The 15,105-nt window shown below is 56.4% G+C and overlaps 2 protein-coding genes across 6 annotated transcripts in view; both read left to right on the forward strand.

The window, feature by feature from the left end:
- Positions 1-10,320, forward strand: part of DIS3L2 (DIS3 like 3'-5' exoribonuclease 2) — a 180,489-nt gene extending 170,169 nt beyond the window's left edge. For 3 of the 5 annotated variants that reach the window (XM_059855605.1, XM_059855606.1, XM_059855609.1), the window contains exons 16-22: positions 248-431; positions 1,603-1,689; positions 5,590-5,737; positions 5,844-5,974; positions 6,197-6,301; positions 6,968-7,069; positions 9,780-10,320. In XM_059855605.1, coding sequence (XP_059711588.1) covers positions 248-431; positions 1,603-1,689; positions 5,590-5,737; positions 5,844-5,974; positions 6,197-6,301; positions 6,968-7,069; positions 9,780-9,878 — 856 coding nt within the window. In that variant the 3' untranslated portion in view covers positions 9,879-10,320. Of the gene's footprint in view, positions 1-247; positions 432-1,602; positions 1,690-5,589; positions 5,738-5,843; positions 5,975-6,196; positions 6,302-6,967; positions 7,070-9,779 lie in introns of those variants that run through there. The other 2 variants (XR_009487686.1, XM_059855607.1) reach the window with 1 other exon arrangement.
- Positions 10,321-11,770: 1,450 nt separating this feature from the next.
- LOC132331796 (intestinal-type alkaline phosphatase-like) lies at positions 11,771-14,960 on the forward strand. Its single transcript, XM_059855615.1, has 10 exons — positions 11,771-12,414; positions 12,578-12,693; positions 12,769-12,943; positions 13,042-13,214; positions 13,286-13,420; positions 13,500-13,569; positions 13,682-13,820; positions 13,914-14,122; positions 14,265-14,381; positions 14,606-14,960. Exons 1-10 carry the CDS (start codon positions 12,237-12,239, stop codon positions 14,890-14,892), a joined length of 1,599 nt encoding a protein of 532 aa, XP_059711598.1. The 5' UTR covers positions 11,771-12,236; the 3' UTR covers positions 14,893-14,960.
- Positions 14,961-15,105: the final 145 nt, after the last annotated feature.

Below are 15,105 nucleotides of genomic sequence, written 5' to 3' on the forward strand. Positions count from 1 at the left end.
CTGACTTCTGCTTGTCTGCGCCAGCAGGACATCTTACTCTGAGTCCCTGGGGAAACCTCCGCTAGAAAGTGAGAATTTGGGGGGGATTTGCTGCAGTCTTGCAGCTAATCTGTGCTTATGTCAGCAACTACAAGCTGCTCCCCTGTCCCCCTGTGTCATATTAGTTCCCATTACTGTGGACTGGCTCGGCTTCCCAGGGGCCTCCCCTGTCTAACCTGGGCCTGGGGTTGTTTTTCTCGTGCTGCAGGTTGGTGGAAGAGTTCATGCTGCTGGCAAACATGGCTGTGGCCCATCAGATCTACCGCTCCTTCCCTGAGCAGGCCTTCCTCCGCCGCCACCCCCCGCCCCAAACCAAGCTGCTGAAAGACCTCATGGACTTCTGCAACCAAGTCGGCCTCGACATCGACTTCAGCAGCGCAGGGACCCTGCATGTGAGTGCACTGGCCTGGCAGGGCCATGGGGGCAAGGGCGGGCAGCTACGTGCTGGCGTGCTCATGGCAGCGTGTGCTTCATTCCCTGTCCCTGTCTTCCCAAGCACAGCTGACAACTATGCCATGCCAAAACAAAACACCTCCCTCACTCACTATTGATCCCATTAGCACTGGGCAGGGGTGGCCCAGCCTGGCCTGGTCAGCCACGTTGTGCACAGAGATTAGAGCAGGGTGGGGAAGGACCTTGCAAGTGACCCCTGCACTGCTCTCCCTGCAATAGGAAGGATGTTTCAGTGCAGGAGCACTCACTGGGACACTCAGATTTCCTTCTCTGGGCAGGGAATTTGCTCCATAGCACAAGGAAAGTAGCTCTGCACAGGGCTGTTTCTGTCTGGGCTGGTGCAGGTCTCAGGGAGGGCAGGGTGGGGAGTGGGGTGACTGGGAAGGACTAGAGAGCAGCGCTGGGAAAGGTCAGATGCAGCCGGTGCACGAAGTGTCCAACCACCCCTGTGCTGAGCATGTCCTGAGGCTGAACTCCAGCTGAACAGCACTGCGCAGCTTCCAGGATTTTCTTTACTCACCGCAACCGGACTGGGGATAATCCTCCGTTAATCCCATCCCCGCTGGCCTCCCGCACGCCCCTCCAGCAGCTGGGACTGCTTTCCCTGCTTGCTGGCTGTGCCCAGCCTGTATCAGCAGAGGCAAGGCTGCTCACTCAGCTCCTCTCCTGCACTTTGAACCCTCCAGCCCTTCCTCATTGCTACCCCCAGGCAGTGACCTCCCATATCCATGTCTCCCCAGAGTCCCATTTGTCCCTGTGCTGAAGTTCTCAGCAGCTGGATGGGAGCCAGGCATGGGTCAGGAGAGGGTTTGCAGCCTCTCTGTCACACTGCACAACTGGGGGCAAAGCCAGCAGTCCCCATGCCCTGGTGCTCCCTGCCACTGACCCCAGGAGGAGAGCCAGTGCTCAGGACTGTGTATGCAGTTCTACTGGGGCTGCTGGGACCACAGCAAAGCCCAATTTCATGTGCACCTTTTGGCTTACAAGGGGATTTTTAGGAAGAAGGGGAATTTGGCTTTGACAGGCTGCTGTTAGCACCAGTAAGGTCTGCCTGGATCCCTTTACCACCATAACATGCCAACACTGAATGCTCTCTCTTTTCTCCTCCAGAAAAGCTTAAGTGAAACATTTGGTGCTGACAAATATTCCAGAGCAAGGAAAGAAGTGCTGACCTACATGTTCTCCAGGCCCATGCAGGTGAGAACAGCGCTGTGCTGTTGGGCATGCCTGCTTGTAGCTTTCTGCTGTGGCTGTCTTCAATCCTTGCCCCTTCTGAGTTACCAGGCTGGTTGTTGCACACAGAGGGAGTGAATGAATACTGAATGTGGTGTTCCAGGGCTACCAGCAGCTTCCTCCAGTGCCTCTAGCCCTGTGCAGCTGGCCCTGGAGGCACTGGAGCAACAAAGCTTCACTGGATGGCAAGGTCAGGCCGAGTCTTTCCTCACTGCCCACAGTGTCCCTGTTATTACTGGTTGGGATAATTCACCCTTGAAGTTGCATGAGAGCTGTTAGCAGACTCACAAGGACCCAGCCCTGTGAACAGCTGGTGGTGGGATCCATGGTTCATGTTTGTGTCATTTCTTCACATCGTGGTATCCCAACTGGTCCAAAGAAGGAATTAACAGTAGGGGTGTGCAGCTGGCCATAGGCACAGTCTGGTACCTGCTCTTAGAAGAAGGAAAATTCTGGAAACCATTCAGTCTCCCTCCAGCCCAGGTGACTTTCTTTGAGTCTCTGCAATGGAGGCTTGTGCTGCTCACACCAGTTGTCATGTTTGGTGCATCTGTAGCTCAGGACACTTGCTTGCATGTTTATCACCATCGTGAAAAGTTTTTGTGAGGCATCAGCTGCCTCACAACCTCTGCTGAAGAAAGTCCTACCCCGTGGGGAGAAGGGGCACGTTCCTGAAATGATCTCTCTGCTGTGGCCTGCTTATCACTGCAGGAATGAATCATCTTCCCAACATCACTTATTTGACTGTCACTCTTTTAATTAGCTTATTTGCTTCATTTACTCATTAGCAGTGCTGAAGTCTTGCTGTGTTTCCGGGACTTAATGCTTGTTTGCAGCTGGGGCTGGGGTATGGGGCCATTTAGTAAATCACCCTCTCACGTGTGTCCAGCTCAGGAGGGCTGCTTTGTAAAGAGCAGGGAGTGTCCTCTGGAGCTGGATGTGCTGTCCCAGATCCTGTATCCTGCTTTGGGTTATCCTGGTCCCTTCTGTCACATCCTCCTTTTCTGATGGAAGGTGCACTGGTGACATGGGTTCCTTTGAGTCCCTCTCTGTCCTGCTGACTGTGGCACAAGCCTGGGCTTTGCTGGTAGCAGCACACGGAGCAAGCCTGGCTGCTGGCCAGGATGGATGAGCAAGGAGAAAGTTCTGCAGTGGCACCAAGGAGGAGATGAGCTTTTGGGGACTCATGGACTTGCTGAGATCTTGCCTTTGGTGGTGTCCTGAGACTGGTTGGAGAAATGGTGGGAGTGCTTTCAGGTACCACACAGTGGCTCTCATTAAGATTTAGCATTGTGAATATGTTAGATTTCTTTACATGAAAGAGCTGTCAAGGTTTTGGAGATGAAGTCTTCTGCAGAGTTGATACAGAGAAAGAGGCACTTTTAAAGGAGAGATTCCACGAGACGTGATTTTGGCAGGAATTAGTCTCATTCCATCATCAGAAGACAAAGGTGCCTGTGTGTTCAGGCGTGCTGTGCAGTCCACCCATACGTGGCAAACCTGCTGCCTGGCACACTCCCATTATAGGCAAAGCACTTGGAAAGGGGCAGACAGCTTCCAGGAGGAAGGAGCTTTCCCTGAGAGGAGTAATTTTTTGCTGTCTGCCACCAGCATGAGAGCAGATGGAAGAATCAGCCCCATCCTGCTGGATGTCATGGTCCCTCATGGGGGAGAGGACAGATTTGAGTGTTGGCAGCTGGAGAGCACAGCCACTGAGGGGCCCAGGCTGGTGGTGAGGGCTGGGCCATTGCTCTGGCAGATGGTGCAGCGAGGCCGTCTGGTCAGGGCACTGAGAAGTCACCTGTATCCCTGCACATGTCACAGCTCCCAGTGATAAAGCTGATGCTTTAGAGACAAGGCTGCAGCTAAATCAGCCTAAATATCCTGTCCACAGGATATATCTTCTCTGCGTGCTGGTGGTCAAGACGTCAGCCTCTTGGAGGAGGAGGGAGATGGGAAGCAACTGGTGATGTGTGTGCCTGAGGGAATGCCTGGATTGGCATGCCAGGAGCCTTGTAACAGATGAAGGAGCAGTGACACACCATTTTTCAGGGGCTCAGTCACTCAGGGATTCAATCTGTCCATGAAAGCAAAGCTGCCCCTGGTTGGCTGGGGCTGATTTATTTCCAGGATCCTCGCAGTGTTCCGAGGATTGCAGCAAACTCTGGGGATTTGAGACCTCTTGTGAGTCAAATCTGTTAATGAGAAAACATCTGCTTCATGCCAGGCTGATGTCACTGGGTTGTGCTGTCACAGTGGTGAGGATGGGTGTCAGATACACACTGGACTGGGCTCCCTGCAGGCTGCAGCCCTACCATGGCCTAGGGGAGTATTTTTTCTGGGATACTCAAGCTGCTGCAAATGTCACTGAGAGCCATGGGCTGCCAAAAGGGTGTCTAGAATGGTGCTGGACCCCACAGTGGCCAGTATATCAATCAAGACAAAGTGCCCCAGACAACAGCAAGCAGCACAGGACCTTCAGCATCTTTTCTAACTTTAAACAAGATGGGGTATAACTCAAAACACTGCTGGGCATAGGGCAGGGATGGGCCCTTCCCAGTGTCTTTCTCAGAGTAGGGACTTTGACTGGTGCTCTGCTTTTTACCTGCCTGGCTTTGTAAGGACCTCCTTACCTTCTGCCCAGAAGCCTGGCACAAGTGCCTGGAAGCTCCCTGTGATTCCCTGCTGTCTGTCAGCACCAGGGCACTCATCCCCGCCACAGCAGCCTCTGGAGCTCGGCATGTCTCCCTGCCCAGCTTCATTCTGTGGGAGCTGAGCTAATTGAGTGGAGATCATGCTTTGTGGAGTCCATCAGAAACAATTTAATTCTGGGTTGTGGAAATTGGCAGCCACCACAGCTCCTATCCCAGCTCTTGGGTCTCATAATAAAGCTGGGACTGATGCTGCTTTTTTTAACCTGCTCTATTTACTTGCCCGGATCAGTGCGTTGCTGCTCAGCAGGAGCTGGCTGCACCACTGGCCTGCAGAGTGCAGGATACAGCTGCCCAAACCAAGGATCCCAGGACAGCTCTGTAATCAGAGCTGGCTACTCCTGTTTTTTTTAAATCCCTTGCTCTTATTTTTAAATGGGTTCATTCAATCGCCACTGTGCTGTGACCCCGCCGCCACCTCCCTGACCTGCGCAGCCTCCCCTCCCCGCCTTGGCCCAGCCCCCAGTGTTTTCCCAGCCCCAAGAGCTGGTGTTTCACAGATGTAAAAATAAAAGCTGTAACCTGTGGGATAACAGGGGTGACACAGGAGCGGTTCCTGCTGAAGAGGCTGCTGAGCAGTGGTGCTGCTGTTGCCCTGGTGTTGGTTTAGATGGGCGGTTCAGCCGCTCAGCTCCTCAGCTGTCATGGTGGGATGGAGCAGCAGGGATAACAGCAGGGCTCTCTATCCTCCTTGGAAGCCACTCATACCTGCCCCCAGTGCTCTCCAAGCCTGCACAGTGGATGTGTAAAGCTTGCAGCCAGATCCAGAACCAAAGAGCATCTGATGTGGGCACAGAACAAGCTGGGCTCTCCCCTGGAAGATGAGAGGAAGGCAAATGAGCCCCAGGGCCTGCACAGAAGCAGGAAGCTGCTTAGACCCATGGGTGATGTGCAAGTTGATGCAGTCCTTGGGGCCAAGCAGGGACAGCTGACAGCCAGCAGCTCCCAGCAGTGGCTTTGCCCCTTTTATTCTGTGCTCAGTTTCTGCAGTGCCTGTGCAGCCCAAGCTGAGCAGCAGGTGAAGGACCACCAGCAGACAGGATGTCTTCAGAAGGGCCATTGGCTGCTGGTGCTGTGTCTCACAGAGCCAGACCCCTCCAGCCTCACGGCACCAGCCTTGCTCACACCCTTGCCTGGTTTCTCCCCCTTTCAGATGGCTCTGTACTTCTGCACCGGTGTCCTGGCTGACGAGACCCTCTTTCAGCACTACGCCCTGAACGTGCCCTTCTACACCCACTTCACGTCCCCCATCCGCCGCTACGCCGACATCGTCGTGCACCGCCTGCTCTCCGCCTCGCTCGGTGCGTGCTGCTCACCTGCATGGGCTGGGACAGGGACGGGGGCCGTGGCATGGCTCTGGAGCAGGAGGGAGCATGGGCATGTTATTGTCACTTGTCTCCTTTGCAGGTGCCAGATCCCCCATCAAAATGGAGAAAGAGGCCATCCAGAAACAGGCAGATCACTGCAATGACCGGAAGATGGCTTCCAAGAGGGTGCAGGAGCTCAGTGCTGACCTCTTCTTCTCTGTCTTTGTCAGGGTAAGACCCAAGGCTCTTTTCTCCCAAGGCATCTCTGGATTTCCCTGTGAAGGCCCAGCCTGCATGGGCAGGGGGCTGTGTCTGCCCACTTGGCTTTAGGAAAAGCAAACAGTGGGAGGACACACTCAGCAACAGCCACTGCTGGATTCCAGGACCTTGAGACACTGTCTTGGGGATTGCTGAATGAGTTTTGCTGTGTAGTGACAGCCTGTCTCTTGACAGGAATGTGGTCCTCTGGAGTCAGAAGCCATGGTAATGGGTGTCCTGAGCAAGGCCTTTGATGTCCTGGTGCTGAAGTTTGGAGTCCAGAAGCGCATCTACTGCAATGTAGGTACCTCACCAGTGTGAGACAGTGCCAACACTGCCTTGCCAGAGCAGCCTGGCATCACTGCAGACAGTGGCTGTCCCTTTTCTGCCAGCCCTGCAACAGGCAGAGCTGTGCCCGAGCTGGGCCAGCCAGAGGGGGAGGAACCTTCCTGGAGTTTGCCTTCCATCCCTCAGCCCAGGCAGGCACAAGGGACTGGAGGTTTGGATCAGCCCAGTCTCTGAGGACCAGCTTCTCCCTGTGACATGCTGGGTAAAAAGGAAGAAAACCAGATTCAGGGGAACAGAGATAAGTGTGGCTCTGAAGCGAGGACAGGGAGTGAGGCTGGTTTTCATTTCATTTAATCAGATGGTTTATCTGGGGCTGTGACAGCAGCGCTGTGGGCCAGCACCTGCACTTGGTGACAGCATCCTCTCTTAATAACCTGGTTATGTGTCTGGCAATGACATCTTTAAACAGGACATAGAGTGTGATATATGGGCTGGTGGTGTATGGCAGCAGCCCCTGATTTACGTGCTAGGCTCAGGCTCATGGCCTTCTGCATCCCAGTTGTTGAAGAGCTGCAGAGACAGCTGGGCTGTGCTGGGCAGAAGCAGCCTCAGCCCCATCCACAGGCGAGGTGGAGGAGAGCTGGGGGGGCACGTTCCCAACACTCTCCCTGCCTGCAGGCGCTGCCCTTGGTGGACTTCCGCTTCCAGAAGGCAGGGAAGAAGCCAGAGCTGACACTCCTGTGGGAACCAGAGGAGCTGGAGGAGGAATCTGTGCCCCAGGTAAGAGCTCCACAGCATGGGACAGGCTCACAACACCGTGGAGCTGGCATGGAGGCTGTGGGCAACATGTGGGTGCTGTGATGTCTGCAGGGACAGGTCTGGGAGGCAGGACTGGTCTCACAGGGTGTCAGGTCCTGCTATCTGTGTCCCTTCCCCAGTGAGCCCTGCTTCAATCTCATCCTCTTCTGCCATCCAGTCCAGTCCCATCACTGCTCACAATTTGACCCCTCCACAGCCTTCAGTCTCTGCCCTGCCTGCTGTGTGCCCTGCCTCCCAATTCAGGTTTTTCCAGGAATTGAATTAACATGCTGTTTACTTCCTCCTTCCAGATCATCAATTAAGATGTTAAGTAAGATCAGGCTTAAGGCAGCTCTTGTCTAGACCCTTCCCCCCATCCTGGCACTCTTTGCCCCTGACATGGCTTTTTCGTGGGGTTTCCATCCCTGTGACAGGGTTGAGCCTCAATTAGGAGAAAATTTTTAAATCAGACTTCCTGAGATGCAGTCTCAAATGGCTTAACAGCATCTAGAAATCTCTCTCTTGTGTCCCTGTCATCTATTAACTTGGTAACTCAATCAAAGGGAGCAATCACATTTGTCTGGCTTGATTAAGTGGTGCTTCTTTGCCAGCTTTTGTCTGGCATGGCTGTAAAACCCCAGCTGTGTTGACTGCTGCTGTCCCTGCCTGAAGGGCTAAATCCCAGCCTCTCCCTGCACACTCCAGGGGCTTTGCACTTGAGCCCCAATTCCATCCAAGCCCAGGACATCCCATCCTTGCCCACTCAGGTTTCCTGACACAGAGTGGGCTGACCCTCCCAGCTGGGATGATGCATGTGCTGAAGAGTCCTTCCCTTCCCAGGGTGGATGTTGTGATCAGAGCTGGATCTGGCTCTGCAAACATTTCTGCAGGCCTCCCTCCCTTTGAAGCTGAGCTTTCCTCTCTCAGCTTGGCTCAGAGAAGCCCTGTGGATGCAGTCTGGAGTGGCCTCAGTTCCCCCTTTCCTACAGGAGCAGGGATCACTTACACCCTAGCAAGGAACTGATGAAAAATGATGCCCCAGCGTGAGCAGGGCCCATTTTGGTTAAGCAAACAGTTGGTAGAGGAAACTCCTCCACAAACCTTCCACACCTCCTAAGAAAACACTGGATCTCTCCCATGGGATCAGACTCTGAGCTATCCTCCAAGCCAGCATATCCTGAGTTTATAAATCTCCAGCCCTGGGATGAGCCAGATTCCTGTGAGCCGTGCTAAACTCTGGTAGATGTCACCTGGACACCCCACAGCACCCCAGCTCCCCAGCTGGCTCCAGCCCTTGGTCTCTGCTTCCTGTTTAGCTGAGCCTGGCCAGGCAGTGGGAGCATCAGGGAAGGCTGTTAGTGAGAAGGTGTGCTGGGGTCTGGGCTGTTTGTTTGGCCCTGCCATAGAGGGCAGATGTTGCCCCCATTTCTCTCTAATCTCCAGGAGATGACAAGGGCCTCAGTGAGCATCACTCACAGGTGGAGTAAGAAGTGGATCTAAGACTCAAAGGATTTGATGTGAAATTGTGCTGTTTCATGGCAGTTCAGCAAAGGCATAATGCAGGATTGCAAGGGAGAATCCTGGTACTGCCCCTTTGACTCCCCCATATTTGGGGGTTTTCCCCTGAACACTACCCCCTGCACTGCAGCTGGCTGGGACAGGCAGGGGCTGGTGCTCAGTAGCCCACTGCTCTCTGGCAGCCAGTTCTGATGAGATTTTCCTGCAGGCTGCTCCTCACTGGCCACTTTGTACATTTTAGTCTCAGTGAGATTTTCCTGTTCTGAATGATTAATCTGGAGCAGCTGGCGCTGGATGAGCTGGGAAGGGCTGGACAAGGTTACGCCGGTAGCTCTGAGCCTGCTTCTCGTGGGGCCAGCCCTGAGCAGATGGCCCCAGTGAGCCCTGCTACAGCATAGGGAACAGGCTCTGGCAAGCAAAGTCCCCAAATGCCTGTGCATGACCCCAGGACAGCCCTTCCCAGTGTCCCAGCCAGCCCCTTAACTGCCTCAAGAACGAACCAGATCAATACTTTCCATTTCTCATCCATACAATCACAGGAAGAGCTGGGGTCGGAGGAGCAGGGAGATGGCAGCAGCAGCACGGTTCCTGAACAGGAGGGATTGATTTTCTGGGGTCTTCGTTCCCTTGCATTGCTCTTATCTATTGTGCTCCCTTCCTGGGTCTCCTCTCACTGTGGGAGCGCAGGCAGATTGTTCCCTCCTTGTGGGATGCTGATGAAATGCTCAACGTCTCAGCACAGCTCGGCCTTGGCTCTTGGCCAAGCTCCATGAAGAGATGACGTGGTTCTGTGGCTGGAGAGGGCAGGCACAGGTGGCTTTGAGGGGAGACTGGGACCCAAAGACAAGGGCACAAATGCTCACAATTCTTCCCAGACTGTATGGAGAGCAAGAGTGGGGCCTGATCAGGCTGGGATATGTTTTGGGAGGCTCATTCAGGTTGGTGTGGGTGCCCTAGTTGGTGTCAGAGTTCGTGGTGTTGCCCTTGAGGATGGTGCCTCCAGCCTAGGAGCATCCTGGACCACAGCAGAGCTGAATCCATCCTGCCCTATTCCTTGGTTCCTCATGGATGCACTGATGGAGGCAGCAAAAGCCAACACAGCTTTAAGCTAATCTTGGTGTGATTCCAAGCTGCCTGAAAACCCTCTTTTCTCTCTTTCTCTCCCTTGATGAAGGTGATCACCATTTTCACGCTGGTGGAGGTGGTGCTGACGGCAGATGGTGGCCCCCTCAAGTATAGTGCCCTGCTCAAGAGGCCAAGCTTGGACAAGTGAGAGCCCTGGCTCTGTGTACTCCCCACTGCTGATGCTCCCTCACCTCCCAGGCCCCGCTCCGGTACCTGTTGGAGACAGAAGGGACCCACAAGGACTTTGGGGTTTTGAGTTTTAAAACCATTGTGGTTTTATTTCTGGTTTGGATTTTAACTCCGCCTGGGAGCAGGGCTCAGGGCTCGAGCCTGCCCCAGGCAGAACATTTCTACTCTTGGGTATTTTTAGCATGATGCTTTCTTAATGTATTTTTTAAGGCAGTGGTGTCCATCTGCAGCTCCAGTGCCCATGGTGAGGGCTGAGAAAGGGGATATGTGTCCCCCAGGAGCAGAGAGGGGCTGGCTCCACCATCCCAGGTGGGATGTGGATGCAGTGGGATGCAGCCATGGGGCCATGCAGGAGGGTTTCTTGCAGGGTTGTGTGTCATGTAATAAAAGTCGGGTCAGCAGCTGTGTGTGGACCTTGTGCAGGTTTTATTTTGTGCCCTCCGTGTTCTCAGCAGTAATTCACCTCTGGGCAGCCCCCTGCCTTCCCATGCCTGCCACTTCCCAGGCATTATGGAATTTGGCCTTACTGCCTGTCCCAGCCTCAGATATGCTTGGCCAGAAGATGTGAGATCAGGGCAGGTGTTCCCAGCTCCTGATCCTGCAGGTATTCCCTCAGTGCCTCTGAGTTCACCAGGAGTCCCTGTGTGTCTGCTCCAGTCCCTCACACCTTGGCCTCCAGCCTAACTCTGCTCAGGGATCCTAAGGCACCATGGCCTTGCATCCAGTTCCTCACTGACCAACTGACTTCTGCCATCTCCAGCCACTTCTGCCTGCTCTCTGTCCCCATGTCCCCCACCCACACTCTGAGGATGTGTTGGTGGTGTGGGCTGCTCTGGCAGCCTCCAGATCATCACAAGCCGTGGCTGGTGAAAGGATTGACATCTGGCAAGAAGAAATGGATCCATTGTGCCAGGCAGGGAGGGTGCCCTGCATCACTCTGCCCCATCAGTGGTGACAGCCATGGCCAGCACCAGCACGTCAGCCATCTGCCGGAGCCCGGAGGTGGCCAAACCTTGACTGCCTGGGTCAGCATGGGGGATCAGGACTGGGCACAGCACACTTCCTTGGAGCTGGTGAAGCCATCAATGACATCTGTAGTCCCCAGGACTTGTGTTCATGCAGTGTCCTTCCAGATGGCCTGGTGCAATCACGGGTGGATGTCACCTGATGCTGGTGGCAGGGGCTGTTCCTGCCCACAGCAAGTACCTTGCTGTGCAGTTTGCTGGCATGGGCTGCCCCAGGGCACCCAGTATGTCAGGCACCAGCTGTCCCAGGAGCTGACAGGCAGCGTGTGACTCTGCTGGGAGAGGGGACCAGAGGACACCGACACCAAAGCCAATATGTCCATTCCCTACCCCTCAGGCCAGTGTCCCCCTCCTCGGGTTTGTCTCAGGAGAAACCAGGCAAATCCAGCCTGGCCCAGCTCAGCCTGTCTGCAAAAACAGCCCTTTGCCCCGTGCTCTCCCTCCCACTCCCTGGGGTCCCACAGGCAGCCGCCCCCATGGGAGCTTGGGGCCCAGAGGTGCCCTGGTCCTCAGGGACTGGCTGGAGGTCCTGCCTTGCTGGTGGGGGCAGGGATGGCCCCAGGGTGGGGCAAGGGCATTGGGAGGGCCCTGAGAGGGCTGGGAGATAGTCGGTGAATGTTATCAGCCCATCGTCTCACAAGACAGGGAAGAGCCATAAAGGGCTGTCCCTGGGCCTGGGCTAAGGCAGCATTCCAGGAGGGAGCCGGGTGGGCAGCATGGCACGGCCGCTTTCCTCTGGAACCTGCCTTCTCCTCTGCTTCCTCGCCCAGCTCGTCGCTGCAGCCTCTGGTGACAGGGGACGTGTGGGACAGTGGGGTAAGAACCTCGGGTGGGGGATGCTGGGGCTGGTGTCACTTCCTTGGGGATCTCCAGGGACCATGTCACCTCCCCTTGGGATGCCAGTGAATAGGAACCCTCACAGACACATCAGGGTGCTCTGAGACCACAACCTTTGAATGGGTTGGTCTCAGCTTCCCCCCAGAGCAGGCCCTGCCCCCCCATCCCTGCTGCTCCCAACCTCCATCCCTAACTTTGGATAAAGTGGCCCAATAGCCACGGCCAGTCATGGTTACCCAGCCATTGCACACTCACTGTGGCTGATCCTCTGGCTCCTCATCCACTCTGCCAAGAGGTACAAGGGACTTCCCTGCTAAACTGTGCCTCACTTTCCTTTCTGCAGGTAGTTGCTGAGCAATGCTGGTCTGCAAAAGACCATGCTGATCTCCTTGGGTTTCCTGGTCCTCCATGGGGGGGGAGGGGGCTTATAGCAGCTAAATACACCTCGGGTAGAGATGGGCATGCTGGACCCCCAGGGGTGCACCTGGAGGCTCCCAGTTCTGCTCTCACCTCCAGATGCTGAGAAAACCCCAGGCTACTGGAATAAAGGTGCCAGGAGGAGGCTGGAGTTGGCTCTGGCCTTGCAGCCAGCAGCACAGCGGGCCAAAAACATCATCCTCTTCATGGGTGACGGTGAGTGCCCCGGGTCACTGCCAGGCCCTGCAGCTCCCCAACAGCCATGGGATGTGGCTGATGAGAAGATGGGGCTGGGGCAAGCCCTTGGGCAGTGCCTGGAGAGGGCAGGGCTGTCCCTGGTCCAGCCCCCTGCTCCCCAGTGACTCAGACATGGCCACAGGCATGGGGCTGTCCACCATGTCAGCAGCTCGGATCTACAAGGGGCAGCTGGCCGGTGACTCAGGCGAGGAGAGCGTCTTGGCCATGGAGACCTTTCCCCATATGGCCCTGGCCAAGGTGAGTGGGGCAGGGCTGGGGGGGACACTCCTGCTGCCCCTGCTTGAAACCCCACTGCACCCGTCTTGCTTCCAGACCTACACCATCGACCGGCAGGTGCCCGACAGCGCTGGCACGGGCACCGCCTACCTCTGTGGGGTGAAGGCCAATGCCAAGACTCTGGGACTGAGTGGGGCAGCCGTCTATGGAAAATGCCACACCACCTTTGGCAATGAGGTGGACTCTGTCCTGCACCGGGCCAGGCTGGCGGGTACGGGCAGCAGGAAACCCTGTTGGAAAGCCGGGCATGGCCATCCAGTGCCGTGCAGGACTGGATGGGCTCCCCGTAAACCCTTGGCCACGCTGCAGGCAAGTCTGTGGGCATCGTGACGACCACGCGGGTGCAGCACGCGTCCCCCGGGGCAGCCTATGCGCACTCGGCCAGCCGGGGCTGGTACGCTGACGCCAACATGCCCAAGGAGGCCCTGCAGGATGGCTGCAAGGACATCGCCTACCAGCTGGTGCACAACACTGACATCAACGTGAGCTGGGGAGCGGGAGCGGGAGGGAGGGGGCACAGGAACACTGGGAGGGTCTGCTGAGCTCCCCACAGGTGATCCTGGGCGGCGGGAGGATGTACATGACCCCCAAGCAGACTCCGGACCCCGAGTATCCAGAGGACCCAGATCAAAATGGCACCAGGAAGGACGGTCGGGACTTGATTGCTGAGTGGCTGAGTGCCAAGCAGGTAGTGTGTGGGGGAAGAGGAGATGGAAGCCTGGGCACAGGGTGTGTGTCATTGGCACTGGTTCTGCTTTCGCTGGCAGGGTGCCCGCTATGTGTGGGACAAGAAGGGCCTGGATGCTGTCAAAGATGACTCTGTGAGCCACCTTATGGGTAGGAGCATCACTGGCTGCACCAATGGCAATGCTTCCTCCTCCCCTCTCTGGACTTGTCCGTTGGGGCACACAGCAGCCCCGGCATTGGCCCCCTCACCCTCCTCCCCCAGGCCTCTTTGAGCCCAAGGACATGAAGTATGAGCTGAACCGCAACACATCCACAGACCCCTCCATCGTGGAGATGACGGAAAAGGCCATCCGCATCCTGCGCAGGAACCCCAAGGGCTTCTTCCTCTTTGTGGAAGATGAGTAGCTCCAGGCGGGCTGTGTGGCTGGGGATGAGGTGGGATGTAGGTCCTGGGAGTAGGTGGCCATCCAAGGGGACCAGGGAGAGGGTGACAGCCACATTCCCCGTGCAGGTGGCAGAATTGACCACGGCCACCACAGTGGCCGAGCCAAGCAGGCGCTGATGGAGGCCGTGATGCTGGACCGGGCGGTGGCACGGGCGGGAGAGCTCACGTCCCCTGTTGACACCCTGACCGTGGTGACGGCCGATCACTCCCATGTCTTCACTTTTGGGGGCAGCACACCACGGGGCAACTCCATCTTCGGTGGGTCCTGGAAAGGGGCAGTGAGCATCCCTCTTTCCACCTCACCATGTTGCTCCCAAGAGATGCTGAGCTTGCCCAGGCAAGGAGCTGGGAAGGGGTACCCAGGTGGCACAGGGGGTGACAATGTTTTTCCCTGTGCCAGGGTTGGCCCCCAAGAAAGCCAAGGACAAGCGAGCCTACACCAGCATCCTCTATGGCAATGGTCCTGGCTACAGCATCCATGATGGGGTCCGTCCAGCTGCCAGCCTCCCTGCTGCAGGTACCAGTCTGCTGGGTATTGGGTGGAGGCACAGGGTGGCGGGAGACAGCATCTCACTGGCATGGCCATGAATGCCACACAGGGTCCTGGTGCCATTATGAGGCTCAGGAGTCACTCCATTGCAGAAATCAGGCTGATTCAGGAGTGATAGGAGCTGTGCCTCCAGCTCTGTGACATGTCAGCGAGCCAGACCCCCAGCCTCATTTCTCCTCTTCCCCCTGCAGAGGACAAGGACTACAGACAGCAGGCAGCTGTGCCCCTGGAGACAGAGACTCACAGTGGGGAAGACGTGGTGGTGCTGGCCCAGGGCCCCATGGCCCACCTCTTCCACGGTGTGCAGGAGCAGCACTACATTGCCCATGCCATGGCCTACGCCGCCTGCCTTGAGCCCTATGCCACAGAGCCTGGGTGCAGGGCAGCCCGCAGGGCCTCCCATGGCACACGGTGCTCCCCACAGCCCCTGCTGGCCCTCCTGGCCCTCTGCATGGCTGCCCTCACAGTGAGGGGCTGAGAGGCTCTGGCTGAGTGCCACTGTGGGCAGGACCAAGGGGTGCAATAAACACAGGTTGTTTGTCTCCATCTGCCCTGCAAAGGTTCACAGTGGCCGTGACCTCCTGAGGTGCTGCCCTATGCCTGCCTCCCCAGTTGGCTGCTTTGCCTCCTGGTTCTCCCCTGGGACCAGCACTGGAGGCACTGGGCTGCAGGAGGTGATGAAATGTGGGTG

Source organism: Haemorhous mexicanus, chromosome 10 (assembly GCF_027477595.1).
Source record: "Haemorhous mexicanus isolate bHaeMex1 chromosome 10, bHaeMex1.pri, whole genome shotgun sequence".
Lineage (NCBI taxonomy): Eukaryota > Metazoa > Chordata > Aves > Passeriformes > Fringillidae > Haemorhous > Haemorhous mexicanus.

What these genes read in the sequence shown, in the direction of transcription:
- LOC132331796 (XM_059855615.1), top strand. Translation starts at nt 12,237, where the DNA reads ATGGGCATGCTGGACCCCCAGGGGTGCACCTGGAGGCTCCCAGTTCTG. An exon ending in GCACCGGGCCAGGCTGGCGG is followed by an intron (nt 12,944 to 13,041) that starts GTACGGGCAGCA and finishes GCCACGCTGCAG; the next exon opens with GCAAGTCTGTGGGCATCGTG. An exon ending in TTCCTCTTTGTGGAAGATGA is followed by an intron (nt 13,821 to 13,913) that starts GTAGCTCCAGGC and finishes AGAGGGTGACAG; the next exon opens with CCACATTCCCCGTGCAGGTG.